Source organism: Anabrus simplex, chromosome 3, assembly GCF_040414725.1.
Source record: "Anabrus simplex isolate iqAnaSimp1 chromosome 3, ASM4041472v1, whole genome shotgun sequence".
Lineage (NCBI taxonomy): Eukaryota > Metazoa > Arthropoda > Insecta > Orthoptera > Tettigoniidae > Anabrus > Anabrus simplex.
In genome coordinates, this window is record NC_090267.1 from 354,476,187 (window position 1) to 354,494,894 (window position 18,708).

An 18,708-nucleotide genomic window follows, 5' to 3' on the forward strand; every position below is an offset into this window, starting at 1 on the left:
GTATTAATGGAGATATCTGAGAATTAACTTTTAGACTTTCCACTAAACTACTAATTCACCCAGAAAGAATGAAATTATTGATAGCCTAGATTGAAAGTATCTTCTCCCCTGACCTTAAATACTTATTTTCATTCAATTTTGTTCAGTAATTTACTCATAATGTGCGTACATACAGAGAGATATGACAGAAATTTTAAAACTGCATTTCTCTCTTATTCTGGGCATGGCCAACACAAAAATACCAATGTTTTATTTGCTCTGACAAAAGTACAGATAAACTCTTGTGATGTCTCACACACCTAGGTCAGAACTGAGTAATTAGCATTACTGAACAGTGGGAAAGAAAGCTGCAAAAAGGTATTTCATGTTAAAATACACACACACACAAACGTGAGACACACTGTCATTGGAATTCAAAGGAGGCAAAAAAGTGTGTTTTGAGAAAACCAAGGTTAAAGTTTTTTGCATGTGGAAGGGTTCAGAAAATTTTATATACAGTAAAACCTCGTTAATTCGAAGTCGTTGGGACTCAAAAATCGGACTTCGAATTACGTGATTTCGAATTAACCGCCAATTCGCAATTCAGAAGTACCAACCCTTGCTGCGTTACAAAAGGCCCGTTACTGCATGCAGTTAACCTTGATTCACAGTTTATACCTTTCAAATGCCATGAAAAAAGAACTTTTTCAAAAATGTATCCAAGAAGGTGCATTTACAGTATTCAAATAATGCACTCGGATATCTCACTGGTAAACATAACCTCACGCAACGAACGAAAGAAGAAAAAGCACGATTCAAAGACGAGGAGAAATCTATGCTCGCTCCCTTGTGCAAGTGCTTTATTAATTGGATTACTATACTGTATGCATTTTAGATGCCTTGTATTTACACAGAAAGTACCCGATGCCCTTAAAATCGAACTTTCCTATGACTCTATCCTTGTACGATTTCCCGCCATGGCACTTCTCTGTTCTCTCGTACTTCAGAAATGTAAACACTTGCCGCGTCACGAAGTATTGTAAGACCCATTAATACATGCAATCACCTCGATTCACAGTTTAAACCTTTCCAATGCCATGGAAAAACTATTTCCGAAATGTATCCAACAAGGTGCATTTACAATGTTCAAATAATGCATTTGGATAAATCACCGACAAACATAACCTCACGCAACGAAAGAAAAAAAAACGCACAATTCAAAGACGAGGATAAATTATGCCGGTTCCCCAGTGCAAATGCATTATTTTTTGGATTTCTTTACTGTTTGCATTTTTATTATAGATGCTTTGTACTGGCATGGAAAGTGCCCGACGTTAAAACATCGTGGCTTATCGAAGTTTCTTAAGACGAGGGGATAAAGTATCTCGCTTCCATGTGCATTGCAACGCACTACTATGACCCCCATCCCTCACACTGTACAATTTCCCGGCTGGCAATTCTCCTTTGAAACCATTAGACCGTTTGGGCTCGCATTAAAATAAAGCAATGCAGTTTCACCGGCAATGACAATATTGTTCGGTGCCTACGAATTTATTATATTTGCCACGTTTTTTCGTCAACTGTCGGCATCGCCAGTGTTCGCGGATTCTGTTTTCCCGCACACAGTCTGTTGTGTGATATTACGGCGTTCCTTAAAAGGTTGAACACAAAAGAATTCCGATTTCATTCAACTTAGCAATCATGAAGCGCACTGTAGATCCACCGAAGTGAGTGTAAGTGCGGAAAGCTACCCCTCCACGTTCCGGAACGTGCGTTCTATTATGACGCGGAGCGGATAAATTTCGAGTTGAAATTACTCTGTAACGTACTATTGTTTTAAAATGTAAAGGCAGTTTCGAATTAAAAGTCTGAATTTCGGTAATGGGGCCGACATTGTACTTCGAATTACGAATTATCCGTATTTCGAATTAAACAATTGAAATAACATGCAAAACTGTATCTCATGTTTCCGGGAACGAGAGCTTCTTCGAATTAGGCGGGATTTTGAATTAACCGATTTCGAATTATCGAGGTTCTACTGTACATACCATCTAAGAGACTAAACCATGAAACCAAAATTATGTGGGTGGCATCTGCTGGAAGAATTTGATATCATGAAATTTTGACTCTCAACACTACTTTTGGCTCTCACTGAAATTTCACAAACAAATTTACTAAGCTGAAAGCTTGAACCATTTGCATCCCTATGTACATATAACCTTTTTCCTTTGCCTCATAAACCTTAAATCATTGAAGCTAAAAAAGCAGGCAGGAAAAAGCCAGAAATAAGGAACCACATTTACCAGATGAAAGTTAACAGTACCTCTTATATTGTGGTAAAGAACATAAAATGAGAAAACTACTTACCACCACTCAATGGCGTGCTCCAGAGATCTGAAGTATGCAGGCCGACCACGTAAAAAGCTCTGCATACTTGCAAGAGCATCTAAAGCAGTTCCTTCAACTACGTCAATTACTGCAAGTCCTATCAATGATGGAATGTGATTTCCAGCAGCAGTGTGAACAGCAATAGCACCACCCATGCTATGTCCAATTAGAATGATAGGTGGAGCATCTGAGCCATAAAGGGCACCAACAATATTACCAACATCACTGAAACATTGAAAAGAAAGCATTGATAAAAAGGAAGAGCAAAAGAATTTTAAAAACCACATGGTTTAAATAAAGCTGCAATAATCTCTTCTTGAGCTGCCCTACTGTTACATGTGCTCTCTCAATTTAAGGACTTTATGACATACCATATGCTACCCTAACCTTTTAATCTTTTAATCCTCTAATCTTTTTAAATATCTCCCTGTAAACTTACATCATTGCACAACATTCTCACTCCACTGTTTGCTGTATAACTGGGTAATCCCGTAATTATTTTAGTATATTTACTTGTGATTGGATCAAGTGTGGGAACTTTTCTTTCAGCTCCCCAGATCTCTGCTCCGTACAATACCCTAGATTTAACTAAAGCATTAAAAACTTTTTTATACATTCTGTAATCAGCGTTTGGCATCAATTTATCCCAAACGTTAATAGCGAATCCTCCTCTTGCATCACAAAAGCCTGAACTTGGAACTGATATTAAAAATCTTCACTTAAATTGTTACAAGCAGTTTTCTTAGACCCGACTGTATAAAGCAGTTGATCCTAGATCAAGGTCTAATACCGATACCAGATTATGTTGATCCTAAAATATGTGTTGTTGATCCAAGATTTCTCCTAGATCTCGAATCAAAATTGATCCACAAATTCCTTGAATCAAGCCTTGCAATCTGCATCAAGTAGTGTTCATGTACTGTAGGCCACATTTATCAACGTTAAAAGAAGAAGGCTGCTGCAGTGAAAAACAGTGCCATAACAAGAAATCATGGTAAGAAAATAAAATAGAGTTATGCTTTATTATTTACTCTGGTGAATGGATTTTTATCGCGATTCTTTCTTTGAACAACAGATGTTGGACTACTCTGATTTTTCTTCAGATGACGATAATGAAGAATTTCAGCAGTCCCCTTGAGTATTCCAAGAAAGAGGAAGCCCATTCATAGAACCTGGCAACAAAGCCTTTAAAACGGGATTCCGTTTACCCAAACACACTGTTGAGGTTATGAAAGGTAGACATGGAGAAGCTTTAATGAGACGATAGAACAGAAACCGCCCACTTACTCCGATATTCCAAACTGTATTGACTCTGCGATTTTACGCGACCGGGAGTTTTCAAATTGTAGTTAGTGACTTATTCGAAATTAACAGAGCTATGGTTTGTCGAATCATCCATAAAGTAACGAAAGAAACTGCAGCTTTGAAAACTCAGTTTATCAATATGTTGACTGACCAGAGAGAAGCAAGAAGAATCACAAGTCACTTCTATGACATAGCTCATTTCCCAGGAATTCTTGGTACTATATATTGTATACATGTAACTATCATATTGCCAGAGGGTGACAATGCTGAAGTATTCAGGAACAGGCATAGATGGTTCTCCTTGAATGTACAAGTTATATGCAATGCTAATCTGCTTTGTCTTGACATCGTAGCAAGGTGGCCTGGATCTGAACATGACAGTAGTACATTCAAAGACCCTAGAGTTCATGCTCTGAGGTGGAGGAAATACCCAAAGGATTTCTTTTCCGAGATAATGCCTTCATTAATTTTAAAAATTAAGAGTAAAATATTTCCACTTTTTCAATACAAAATCAAGTAATGTGGGTTATATTACAGAAGAAATATTCATGAAAACACAGTGGTTTGACACTATAAATGTGGAAAGGTCAAAACTGTTGTAAAAGTTTTGGATAATGCATAAAAATGCATAAATTAATGCACTTAACTGTTGAAGGAAGAATTCAAGAAGAATAAATTTGGGCATTGAAGATTCTTGAGGTTTGTATATATCACTCCTTAGAGATAATGCCTACCATTGATGCAAGTACCTCCTCACTACAGCATTACACGAAGCGACACCTGCAGAGATGTCATACAATAGACCTTATAGGTGATCGTGATCCACAATTGAAAGAACTTTCAAGGTTGTTAAAAGAGTATTTCCCTGCTTGAAAATGGGTCTTCAAGTCAAATTATCCTGGATTCTGCATATTATAGTGGGAACTTTTGACCTATGTAACATGGCCTTAGATTCCATTGATGGTGAACCTGAAGTGGAAGGAGATGTTTTAGCAGAAAGAAGGAAGCTGGGCTAAATGGAGGAAATAATACTACTGTTAGGAATGAAATAATTAACGATGTATTCAGGTATGATTTTTTAAGATTAATAGTATTAAAAACAATATTAATTTGCTCTTGATTTAGCTGCTGCTAGCTCATTTTTTAATTTTGTGATTAATTTCTAGATTTTCCATTTTTATGGTGTGTTCTGCCTCCAGACATTCCATCTTCTCTTGTAGAAGTTTTCCCTTAAACTTCGCTCAGTTTCACGGCTTCTCTTTTTTAGGAGGTAAAGTTCATCCGCTGGGAGCAGGACTGACATCTGTTTCTGTTGCTTGTTCCTGATATCAGCCCGTCAGAACTGAAATACGAGAAGGTGATGATAAAAAATAAGAATGGCTTTGGTGTAAAAGCGAGTGGAATAGTAATGAGGAACAGTTAAGTTTGTGAAAAGCGTCTTTAATTTAATATGTAACAGCTATCTGAACTTTTTTTAACACGTTGGTTTACGTCGCACTGACACAGATAGGTCTTATGGCGACAATTGGACAGGAAAGAACTAGGAGTGGAAAAGAAGCATCCGTGACCTTAATTAAGGTACAGCCGCAGCATTTGCCTAATGCGAAAATGGGAAACCATAGAAAATCATCTTCAGGGCTGCCAACAGTGGGGTTCGAACCCACTATCTCCCAAATACTGATACCAACCACACTTTCTATCTGAACTACACCTACATAAAGTTTGTTGCAACATACAGCAGTCACATAACTTGATACATTACCACATTGTAAGAAAATCCACTGACAGCGATTTCCTCCTCAGAAACAACTGATCGCGACTAAAACTGCGATTATTGCACTGCAGTTTCCATTGCGAGTGCAGGATCCTCCACACCACATTCACCTACAGTATATCTCTATAATAAAAGTAGACATCATGTACTTCCATAGTGAATATGCACTGTACTTAGTTACCTGTCATAAGTCATCATGGGGTAGTTTGTAATTTTTATTGGAGTTACTGATGACCAATGAATTAAGGAAAAGGTCATATTGCAATATTCACTAGAACAAAAAACGAACTCTTAGTCCTGTGTGTCAGTAACTAATTTACAATGCCATATGGTAGTGAAAAAAGTAGTTTTGTATATTTTGAACACCCCATATTCCTAGTTATTCATATCAGAATTTCAAGGTTAACATATTGCAATTGTACCCACAAGCTACTGGGCCAAACTGAGGATTTAATGCTGCCACGAGTTTTTGTCCAGTTTCATCCACCATAGCTTGTATGAATGGACCTCCACCTGTTTTATGAAAGTTGGCCTTGTAAGAATATACAGTTGGTTAAGTACGGTACTTCAAAGTCTCAACTAATGATTAATACATAAACAGCCTATAAAGTATTTCTGTACTTGCCTAATCGTCTGCAGCAGACTTTTTGTTCTTCATTTGACATTCTTGTAACATACAAGGTTTTCCAATCCAGTTGCATCATATCTGCGTAGGCACTGAAGTCTGTGGCTAGTGGTTTCCAGGAATTTTCTTTCTCTTTCTTACTTATATCATCAGTCTTTTTATTATCCATTGTATTCTTATACTGCATAACAACTAAATCAATTAACAAATCCTTTCTGTTTGCTGTAAAATATGGCACTCGATTTTCTCGCTAAGGCACATCCTTACAGTAAAAATTGAAATAATTGAAATATTCTTCAATACGGAACAATGAAATTTTTAACTTTAAAGGCACATCCTTGTTATGATTTTTCCATGCCATGTCCATTTTTCAGTCAATGTCTTTGAGATCTTATTGACACATCACAGAGAACAAAAATATGAAATAACTTAACCACTACCAACATAATCCTGATTAGCTCCAATTCCCCAAGCTGTTTACGACATTGTCAAGCGAAATTCTATGATCACAGATCAAAGCTGATCCAGATCACGAGATCTGTGATTAATGTTATAGTGTACAACACAACGAGCATCTTGGGAAGGATCATTTTCTGATCTCGAATAAAAATTTATCAAAGATCAGCTATGTTTATACAATTGGGCCTTAAAGAATATTAATATTAATCCACACCTTGCCATGGTATGAGCAGAGAGATCATCTTCATCCCTTGCAATGGAGTCTCCATGGCCACGGAGGTCTATAGCTAGAATCTGGCATTCCACCATACTTGTTACAGATGCCTGAAACATTACACAATTCTAAGAAAACTTTTTTTATTTTAGAAAACTTCCTAACATTACCACAGATTGAAGGCAAAAGTTGATGTTTCCAATACTAGTCATATTTAAATGAACTAATTTATGTTATGCTTCCATTACTAAACAACTCTTGAGTTGCATGTCTTAATATTATTGATGAGAACTGACAAGAGAATACATAGCAAATATAACCCAATGTTTACTCTAAGGAAGTCTCTGAACAAGTTTTCTCTGGCTCACTTATTCTGAAGAATTTAAATAAGACAAAAGTTTTTGAAAACATCAAATTGGAACCAAGTACACATATGCCTTAGAAATAGTTAAGCCAATAAATACAGGATTGAATAAAATTATACAGACATTTACCACCACAGGATGAACAGAAATCATAAATTCTGATATTGAGATTATCTATCTGGTAAGAAGAGAAAAGAAAAGCTTATTGTTTCTTGCCACTTAATTGTATGATTGGGTCAAAGAGTAAATAATTTTATAATAAAATCTGGAAAACATGGCTATGACTTTCAATACCACAATTCAAACTGCAGCAAAAAGTAATTTGTTAGTAATGCTTATTTTATGTCAGCCCTGTTTTTGATGTTACTAGGGGTTCAAAATTAAGGGCATAATATACATAGAGTGCTATTTGCTGATGATCTGAAGATACAAGTACATTTTCTTATAATGTGCTGCTGTGGAAGAGCAGATTAATTGAAATAGCAGTTCTTTATTAATAAGTATTCAGTAAACATATCTAAAAATAAAAGATGTATTACACAAGCAAGAATTAATGGAGATTTTGCAAAAACATGCAGGATTTACAGATGTTCTTGAGTTCAGACTTTTACTTAACATTCATATTCATCAAAACAAGCATTAGTATTTATTAGTATTTTCTGATGGGTACTATTCTTAGAAGTTACTAATTAATGTCCTCAGGGGAAGTGAACAGGTTGGTATATGCACTGTTGCCTGGATGCCAATGAACAAGTACTATTAATACAGGGAGAGGGATTCTGTGAAATATTCAAACTCTTAGGTCTTTTCAGTTGCAAAATTACCAGTGTTTTGTCCCAGTGTGGCAGTGGGGTTGTCAGATTGCCATGCATTTCCAAGAAACAGGTAGCTAGTGTGCTGTTGAGACACGATTGCAAGCCTCCTTAGTAGGACAATGCAGCAAAGGTGCACAAAGGCAGATATGTACCTACACTTCTATACATGCCTGCCTTTGGTTTTTATATCAGATTTTTTTTCAAAAGGGAATCAAAATTTAATTTCACTGAATGCAATTACTGTACCTATTTAAGAATTCAAGCTCTAGGGCATTTTCAATTGTGAAATCACCAGAGTTTCGGCCCAGTGTGACAATGGGCTCATCAGTTTGACTGCCACACATTTCCAAGACACTTGCGGCTAGTGCACCATTGAGACATCACTGTAAGCCACCTTCATAGGACAATGCAGTATTGATTGTGCACTGGGAGAGATAAATGTAAGCCTTTGGCTTTTATATAAAAAAATTTCTCAGAAGGGAATCATGATTTAATTTCACCAATTCAAACATTGAAGTATTCAAGTACTCAGCATGGCAAGCGAGTCATAAAACTCAAGTACTTTGGAATGTTAGGAATGGCAAAGAGTTTTTAAAAAACAACAACAATCAAGGGTTGCGAGTTTGCAAGCAACTGTAAGCCCGAGACACCACTGAAGAATGGTTCTGCTGCCAATCACGAACTTAATTCGCTCAGAGTATCCATCAACAAGTAGACCGCTGGGACACTCGCTTGAACCAACAAGGAGACTATATTTAAGCAGGTATGTCACTTCCTATATTTTCACGCATTCGAAACAAAAAATCATTACAGAAACCAATAAAAGTGTTTCATCTGGGCAACCTTTATTGCATCTAACAGTAACTGGGATGGAAAAGACAAGCAAACAATGGAAGGGTTGGCCACTCTGCCTAGCACAAGATGTTTGAAGAGGAAAATGCCAGTAGACATGATAAATTACAAACTTCATTATCTATCTGCACTGACAGGTAACTATAAGATTTATTTATTCCAATATAACCTCCTATTCAACTCAATTATATTTTACTTATAATCTATACATGCTTCAGCACTATGTTTGGGCCATCTTCAATAGATATAATAGCTTATTATCTTGTCTACAATTACAGGCCAAATACTGACTACAGTATAAGGAACAAAAAAGCACTCTAAATTTCCTAGAAAAAAATCCAGAGCATTGTATGAAGCAGAAATATGGGGTAATGTATACAAAATATAAGAAATTGGTAAGAGAAGAACAGATGGGTAGAATTTACACAAAAGATGGAAACAGATAGAGCTGGCAGTAAAGTAATGTTGTATGGAATTATACGAAGTAATAGGAAAGAGTTTATAAAAAGTTGATGAAAGAGGAGGTTGGACAGTAACCGAGCCGACTGACACCATAGCCTAAATATGTATGGATGTTCAGTCCGTCAGCGATTCCGCTGGTGGGATCCTCAACAGCTCTGCCATCAGCTGTCATAGATGGCCTAGGCATCAGTGAAGAGGCGTACTAGGGAAATGAGGAGTGAGGTAGTTGCTTTCCTAAATAAAAAGATGTTTAATCAGAAAATCAGAGGGCTACTGTGCATCTCGGTAGCCTATAAAACATATGACAATTTAAAAAATCCTAGACTGATAGAAAAAGACATATTTTCAAAGATGACCAAGCAAGTTGGCAATGCGGGTGGGGTCGCATAGCTATGAGCTTGCATTCATGGAATGGTGGGTTCGAATCCTACCGCAGGCAGCCTTTAAGAAGGTTTTCCTTGGTTTCCCATTTTCACACCAGGCAAATGCCAGTGCTGTACCTTAATTGAGGCCATGGCCGCTTCCTTCCCTCTCCTACCCTTTTCCTATCCCATCGTTGCCATAAGACCTATCTGTGTCAGTACAATGTAAAGCAACTTACTTGATTTATATAATATGTAGGCTACTTATTGTCAACACATGTATTTTTACATCTAATTCTAGATATATATAAAAGAGTTGTGACTTCCAGAGTGGAAAACCAGAAGTTAGTGTATAAAATTTGAGTTATTATTATTATGAAATTTTGTACTGTCTTAGTACAGTATAAGGAGGTATAGATCCACCAAATACGTATTTTTTCATGTATTTTTTCAACTAATTTGTTTTATATTAAAACTTAGGCCTAGGTTATTGGGATTACGAACATTCATACATCTAATTCTGTATATTCAATGGAGTTATTACTTCATGAGAACCACGGAAAATCACAAGTGAATGTAAAAAATTTGAGTTCTGTCTTATGTATTATTATTATTATTATTATTATTAACTATGTAAGTTTTGTACTCTAATATAATAGGCATGAATTGTACTGCACAAGTACACATTTTTTCATGCCTTTCGTTTTTAACTTATTTGTTTTGTATTGTGTACTTACTGTGAATACAATGAAATTTCCATGTTCTTTGAAATCATTTAAGATAAGACTAGGCAAATAATAAAATTGACAGGAAATCTCCCAACCGGGCGACAGCTCTAAATGCAGATCATTAATGATTGTGTGTACAGATTTTTTTTCTCTTCTAACTCTGTATACTTATTTAATGGAGTTGTCACTGTGGGCGAAAGGCTTTGTAACATCAAAACTTGACGTGAAGAGGAGGCTGCAGGAGAAACTTGAATCTCAAAGCTAGATGACTCATATGAAAGCAGTTCACAGAAAGAAGACCACATGGCAGCAACAAGCACTGAATGTTGCTGCTGCTGTCTGAGCAGTACCAAATAGCTTAATAAGATAATAGTGGAAACTCCTGCGAGAAACTGGTGACACTGCACCTGCGTGCCATCTAGCGGTTCGAGGAGCTAACTACACTTGCTACTGCTGTCAGCTGTGTGTGTTAGAAGCGTCTCATTTGTAATTCAGATAGTTTCATGTTTGTTATGTATCACTATTTTGGAAATGGCAGGAAGAGGAGTTATTTGTGCTATGTATGGTTGTTTTAATTACATAAGAAAAAGTGATCGCAAGTTATTTTACAGATTTCTTAACAACAAGGTGCTGCGAGTATAAGCCTACCTGTTAATGTTTATGTGCCTGTATTTTTTTCTTTTTATGTGAATGTACTTTCTTTAAAACAATGTTATGATTAAATCTATGCACTTAATCAAGTTTTAGGTGTACGCAGTGGGTTGTGGAGAGCAGAAGGGCAGATTCAGATGAAATTCTGAGGACCAAAGGAGCAGAACATTAAAATAAAAGCTATGTAGTGTGCTCAGACTACTTCACAAAAAAGGAATAGAGAAACAAAAATCTATTAAACCAAAGGTAGGTATATGATTACCTATATTTTCTTCTGGTTTTGCTAATGAACTTGCTTGAAGTACAAGCATTGCATTCTTCCATCATTACTGCTTTTTTCACTTGTGAATGCCTGATTATTAAATCTTCATGTTTGTTACAGAATCTAGCCAGGTGTAGTGCCATCAGTGTTATGCCACAATTTCAAATGAACAAACTTGAGGAGTAGCCCAAAGAAAAGGAAACGAGAGCATGGATCTACCCCAGAAATTTCAGATGATTTACCAGTACCAAAAGAAAGCGCAGACCATGAAGATGATAAAGTGCCCGCAGAAGAGAGACTGGATAAATGCTGTTCAAACTGAATGTTGAAATATTGGAATTCTCAGAATTTGTATCCAAGTACAGATCAGTGAATACAAGTTTGAGAAGGCAATTATGTGTGGTGCAGAAAAATCAATCACAGTATAACTGTGAGAGAAGTGTTGTTAAGAGAGATGCTCAGAACTCTATAAATGTTCAACAAAATCAAGACAACCCTAAAGCTCAGGACCGAAGATACTCAAGTACTGACAAAAGTTTTGCCATAGCTTTGCATTATTGTTCACCTGTCATACAAGTTCATGTAAAAGCATTTTTCTTTGCCCAGTACCAGGTCATTAAGTTACAAAATGCTCAAGTGGAACCTGGAGTAAATAAAATGGGTCTAAGCTTGCTGGAAATTAAAGCAAAGAAAATGAGAAGGGAGGAGCAGGTTATTTCATGGTATTTGATGAAATTTCCATTAAGTCATCACTGTCACATGATCCTCAGAAGAATTAACTGGAGAGCTATTAAGATTTTGGTGTTGATACTCCTGTACAGCCAACAATGTAACGAAGGATAAAAGATATACATATCTACAGTTACAATGTGAATTGACTATTAATTTTAAAATCTTAAACTAAAAAAAAAAATATATAGTATTTTTGATTCAAGGTTTGTGCCTCAATTACAAACAAATAATCGAGTACTTCCTAACAACATAGCTGCCAACTTTTAGAAATCAAAAATACGGAGATTTTTTAATTCTTGGATTTCATCAGATACATTGTGCCATGGTCTAAGTGAAAAAAGGACAGGATAAAAGGCATACATATCTACAGTTACAATGTGAATTGACCATTAAATTTAAAATCTTAAACTTAAAAAAAAACAAAAAAATGGTCACAAGAAAATGTACCTAATCGTAATCACTCTCATTTTATGACACATACAGTACATAAGAATAATAATATTTATATCACACTGAGACACACAACAAAACGCATAATAGTTTCCTTTATTTTAATTTTATAGGGATCTCTGAACACTTGGAGATAAGTTTGTTATGTTTCTTGGCCATAACGTAAAGAGAAAATACCAGAAACTGTCACCGACACAACTCCCTGAAATCCATTCAACTCATTAAAATTATGAAGTAACAATGAACAAAAAATATACTGAAATACGCAAAAATACCACATACAAAACAGATCGGTATGTCTCATACATTATTAACATACGACTTTGACACGGGGGTAAGCACAGAAAAGAACCAAACCAAACCCCATGGCACTACAGCCCTTGAAGGGCCTTGGCCTACCAAGCGACCGCTGCTCAACATGAAGACCTGCAGATTACGAGGTATCGTGTGGTCAGCACGACGAACTCTCTCTGCCGTTATTCTTCGCTTTCTAGACCGGGGCCGCTATCTCATCGTCAGATAGCTCCTCAATTCTAATCACGTACGCCGAGTGGACCTCGAACCAGCCCTCAGGTCCAGGTAAAAATCCCTGACCTGGCCGGGAATCGAACCCGGGGCCTCCGGGTAAGAGGCAGGCATGCTACCCCTACACCACGGGGCCGGCTGGGTAAGCACAGAACAACTAGAAAAAACACGTGGCCTACAACTCCAATGAAATTACGTGCAGAAACGACATTAATAGTGCGCAAACCACCCAATAACAAACTCATTCTTTCATCCCGATTAACTGAGTCACTAGCGCGCACTAGCCTCTCTTGCTTGTAGGACAATTGCCGTCCCGAATCCCCAGCCGTAAAGCACACATGCTTCTGTAGCGAGCAGGAAACACGATACATGAAGGTGTCAGACGATACACTCGCGAAATAAAGCATCAAATAAATATGCTTAAAAATGAGGTTGGGTAAATTACACAAACATAAGAATTTATCCTTTATCCTAGGGGAAGATTATTGACCATACTGGAGGTTATATTGGTCAAATACAGGAAGAATTAAAAATAAATTGGAAAATTGGAAGAAGGGTTAAAAAACGGAAAGTTTCCGGGTAAATCGGAAGGGTTGCCAGATATGTAACAAACAATGCTATGGCAGGACACTACATCAAAGAGCTAGTGCTATTTATTGTCAGTCAACTTCAGGCAATAGGGTTAGTTCTTAAAGCAGTTGTGTGTGATCGAGGGAGTAATAATATGAATGTGAGGAAACTGTTAGATGTGACTGCAGAGAAGCCATTCATTCAGGTAAATGATGAGATTTTTTTTTTTTTTTTCTCCATGATCCACCTCACTTAATCAAGTCAGTGAGAAACAATCTTCTGAAAGAGTATGGCTTTCTTTCTAGTGGTAAAATATGTAGTTGGTCTGACATAAGAGAATTTTACAAAAAGGACTCAAAAATCATTCCAAGGTTAGCCCCAAAGTTAACAAAGAAATGTATCACACTTCCCCCATTTTCAAATATGTGGGTAGGTTTAGCCACCAGGGTCCTCAGCCATTCTGTAGCTTCTGGAATACTAGTATCATTCAATTCTTTGCAATCAAGTACTGCAAACAATGCAGAGTTCATAGAAATGTGGGATACATTGTCTGATATTTTTAATTCTTCAAGTCTCAGTAGTCCCAAAGAGTACAGGAAACCTTTAGCAATGGCACAAGACATGAAAAAACTGGACAAAATTAGTGATTGTCTAAAACAACTCAAAGTTTTGAATGATCACAAAGGGTTAGATTCAGGGTTAGATAGACAATATTTCTGCACCAAAACTATTGTGGTCCAAATTACACATAGATTATGGTTTCCATTATTTGCTAACAAGGAGGCTCACACAGGACTGCATTGAAAACATTTTTTCCATCATCAGAGCAAGAGGAGGCAACAATGTAACCCCAGATGCAACAAAATTTTGCAGTGCCATAAGGGCTGTAATGATAAATCAACTGCTCTGTGCTTCTGATGACAGCAATTGTGAATCTGATGCTGCAGACTTTCTACTGACTCATAATGATGTGATGAAGTGCAATTTTGTTGCTAATGTCACTCAACAGTAACTAATTATGACTATGATGTAATACAGGAAAATGCAGACCATTATGTCATGGGCTAGGCATGTAGCAAGTTTCCCCATGCTGAGTGTAGGAATGTATTTTCATCTTATGATAATGATTACAGCATGGGAAACTGCACATAGAAATGAAAAAGTATGATAATTCTACGTAAATATTGATGTTTCCAAATACGTGTGGGGGGAAAAATTATGTACTAAAATATCAGGAACATTTGAAGACAGATTTTGTCAGTTTTTGTTAGAAAGCACACATGGAATTAGAAGTAAATTAACTGACAGGTTTTCGTCATTTAATGAATGTAGTGAAGGCATATGTAACATCCCTCTTGTATACCTACAGTACCCTGTACATTGTTTGAGGGAGACCTACCTTCCTTCCTGTCCTCTGTGAGAATTCTAATTATCTCCTTCAAACTCTCCAACTCATCCCTCATACTGTCCACCTCCGTAGCGTATAGCGCTATTAGCTGCTGTCCTCGGAGGCCTGGGTTCGATTCCCGGTACTGCCAGGAATTTAAGAATGGCAGGAGGACTGGTATGTGGTTAGAATGGTACATGCAGCTCACCTCCACTGAGGGTGTGCCTGAAAAGAGCTGCACCACCTCAGGATGAGGACACGAGTTTACTTACTATCCCTCATACTTTCTACTCCCCACTCACAGTCCCTACACCTGCATTCCTTGGACATTCTTTACTCTACAGAAAAAACGAAAAATCACCAAAAAATAAAATAACGTATTCTGCGAATAAAAAGAAATTGTCTAGGATAACACAAGGATCACATGGCAATAAAGTAAGCAATATACTATACTCCCCACGGCCTTACTTCTAAATTGAAGTTTCGCAAAACAAATGAGCATCGCCTTTCCTCTGTTGCCAGCGCGCTACACCCACGAGAACAGCTGATGCAATACTACCGCGGTAAACAGCCCTTGTCAAATGTAACACCGTACTCAGAAAAACTAATGAGTATGGATTGAAAACAAATGCACAAAAACTACACTTACTAACAACATCTGACACTAAAAGAGAATGTTTTATTAAGAATAAAAGAGAATGAGGAAATAACGCATCACTCACCGCTAATTGTTGGCACAGGAAGGAGGTTATGACCTACAAAGGGAACACTCTACTGATCTCAGAGTCACTGGAACCCTCCAACAATATGAAAAACACACCAATTACTGAAGGAAAATGCAAAAGATCGCGAACAGTACCAAATACCATACACGCTGAACGAGATAGGTTAACCACATGGTGAATGTAAATATTAGAGTTGTCAACTAGGTTTCGAGATCGTGTTCTGCCGATATAAATCGATATGAATGGCAGCTTGGGACTGGTTGGATGTCTATGCTTCAGCGCATAACCACCAGAGCCAAAATCTGCCAAAACGTCAATTTAAAAGTAGAGCCGTGCGAAGTATAAATAATAAACTAACTTCACTACAATACTACTTAGACATATTATTATTATTTTATTCTATTATGCCCTAACAGAAATGAAAACTGCCACTGCTAAATATCGGAAGGAATACACAAGAATTACATAACAGTAAAGAATGCAAGCAAGATATTACTGTATCTAATCTAATAACTACACTACAATTCTAAAATGCACTTAAGAATTAAGAGTATCTTAATTTCAACAAGTTAATGGGAGTAACAAAAATGTGATTAAAACTGAATTCTTACTATAGCTGGTAGATTATTATTATTATTATTATTATTATTATTATTATTATTATTATCATCACCACCATCAATTTTCCTATTACATGAGACATCCCTTAAATACTGAAGAAAAAAAAAGTCAGAAATGATTTCTAAAAACTTCTCTGAAATGCAAATATTGGGATTATTATTTTTTTATTAATTTTTACTCAACCACATGCTAAAAATGGAATACTGGAATGTGATATGCAACAATAATCACTAATAATACAAAGACGAATCTATCTCGAAACTATTTTATTCATATTTTGTTAATTCACTTGTCAGAGAAATACTACATATTCTTTTGAACTCTATATTAACCAAAGTTACAAAGATATCATTTATATTAAGAAACCCTTTGTTACATGTGCTACGGACCTTAAAGTGCTAGGTACTGTTTACGAAATACCATGTCTAATACCTAGGCCTATACGAATATAAAAACTGAGGAAGCTACAACTCCACGTAATAAACAGTCTAAATAAGTAGACCAGTGGCATTCTTCTCTAGAACTCTCTCTGAAAGTGAATGTCAGCATTTCGCTATAGAAAAAGAGGCATATGCTATAGTTGAATCACTACATAAAAGGAGACATTATCTTATAGGACGTCCATTATCATTCATGTTTAACTGCAAGCATGGAAAAATTAAAAATGAGAAGATCGAATGCTGGAGGTTGGAATTATCATGTTTCAAATTTGATGTCTACTGTCCTGGGAAAGATAATCCTGTAGCCGATACACAGTCCAGAATCTGCTCATCTACTACAATTCCTACCCTTTTTCACCTTCATCAGTCAATCTGCCATCCAGATGTAATGCAAATGGCACACTTTATTCGTTGTAACAATTTCCCATACTCTTTAGAAGATGACTGCATCGCGCCCGGTGTGTGCAGAAATTAAACCTTGTTTCTATGAAAGAGAAGACCGATTCATTAAAGCAACATCACCTTTGAAACGTCTAAATATAGATTTAGGGGACCATTACCATCAAAAACTAGTAATCGATACTTGCTCACAATTATCGATAAGTATTCAAGATTCCCATTTGCATTCTCTTGCAGTGATGTTTCAGCCTCAACCAACAAAAGCAAATTATCCACTCTGTTCTCTGTATTTTGGACACCATTATTTACCATCATTTATCCATTCTGTTTGAGGTTCTACATTCATATTGCAACAACTTAAGCAGTACCTTTGTTCGCAAGGAGTAGCTACCAGTCCTACTATGGCATACAACCATACAACCTTCAAGGAAATGGACAAGTTAAGAGATATAATTAGAGAATCAGGAAATCTATAGAACTCACTTTATAATCTCAACGACTTTCCATTATGCAATGGGAGACTGTTCTTCAAGAATCTTTAAACGCTATAAGGTCTTGTTTGTTCACAGATACTAATATGACACCTCATAAACATATTGAAACGGGAACGCCCTACGAGCATTCACGTTTCATTCTTTTATTATGAGGAGCTCGCTAACACCCGGCCGTAAGCATTTAAAACTTGCGCCGAGCGCACAGGCATAGTGGGAGCTGCAAACAAGCTCGCGATGTTCTAGAACACCGGCCAAGGACAAGCGACGTCACGCAGAAGGTTCCTTCGTGTTCCATAGCATTGCTGCATGAACGAAATATAATCTCAATATTTCAATAACGTCACCTTGCAGGCAGGAATAATGAACTCTGCTAGCCGAAATTTCGTGTCAATCGGTATGAAGATGGCCAAGATATAAAATTTTCTTGGGGCCCACATGTGTAGCCACGCCCACCGGCCTTCGGCAATATAAGCGAGTCGCCAGCCTGGGGTAAAGCAGAGAGAGTGTGCGGTACGCAGCGGCAGTGTGCTGTAGGCAATGAGTGAATGGAGTCGGCAGTAAGCCGTGAGTTTAGTGAGTGTGTGCAAGTAAGCACGTCGCGACATAATCGTCACTCGGTCCGGCTGTATACTTGAGTTCAGAACGTTCGTGTTAAGAGCTTTCTCCGTGGCCTTGATTTCATTTAAAGACTGTGTTTCTCGCATAAACTGTGCCAGCCTTGATTTCATTTAAAGACTGTGTGAAAACAGCGGTAGTGTTTCTAGCCAGCCTTGATTTCATTTAAAGACTGTGTTTCTCGCATAAACTGTGCCAGCCTTGATTTCATTTAAAGGCTGTGTGAAAACAGCGATAGTGTTTCTAGCCAGCCTTGATTTCATTTAAAGACTGTGTTTCTCGCATAAACTGTGCCAGCCTTGATTTCAATTTAAAGACTGTGTGAAAACAGCGATAGTGTTTCTAGCCAGCCTTGATTTCATTTAAAGACTGTGTTCTCGCATAAACTGTGACAGCCTTGATTTCATTTAAAGACTGTGTGAAAACAGCGACAGTGTTTCTAGCATAGACTGTGCCGATCTTCATTTCATTTAAAGACTGTGTCTATCCGTTGAACTGTGTTTATAATA

General features: G+C 37.1%; 1 protein-coding gene across 1 annotated transcript in view; it reads right to left on the reverse strand.

The window, feature by feature from the left end:
• Positions 1-18,708, reverse strand: part of LOC136867331 (protein phosphatase methylesterase 1) — a 139,352-nt gene that overhangs the window by 101,737 nt on the left and 18,907 nt on the right. Inside the window, exons 3-4 of the mRNA XM_067144490.2 lie at positions 6,745-6,854; positions 2,347-2,592 (exon numbers count right to left, since the gene is read on the reverse strand). Of these exons, the coding sequence (XP_067000591.2) occupies positions 2,347-2,592; positions 6,745-6,854 (356 nt within the window). The remainder of the gene's footprint in view (positions 1-2,346; positions 2,593-6,744; positions 6,855-18,708) is intronic.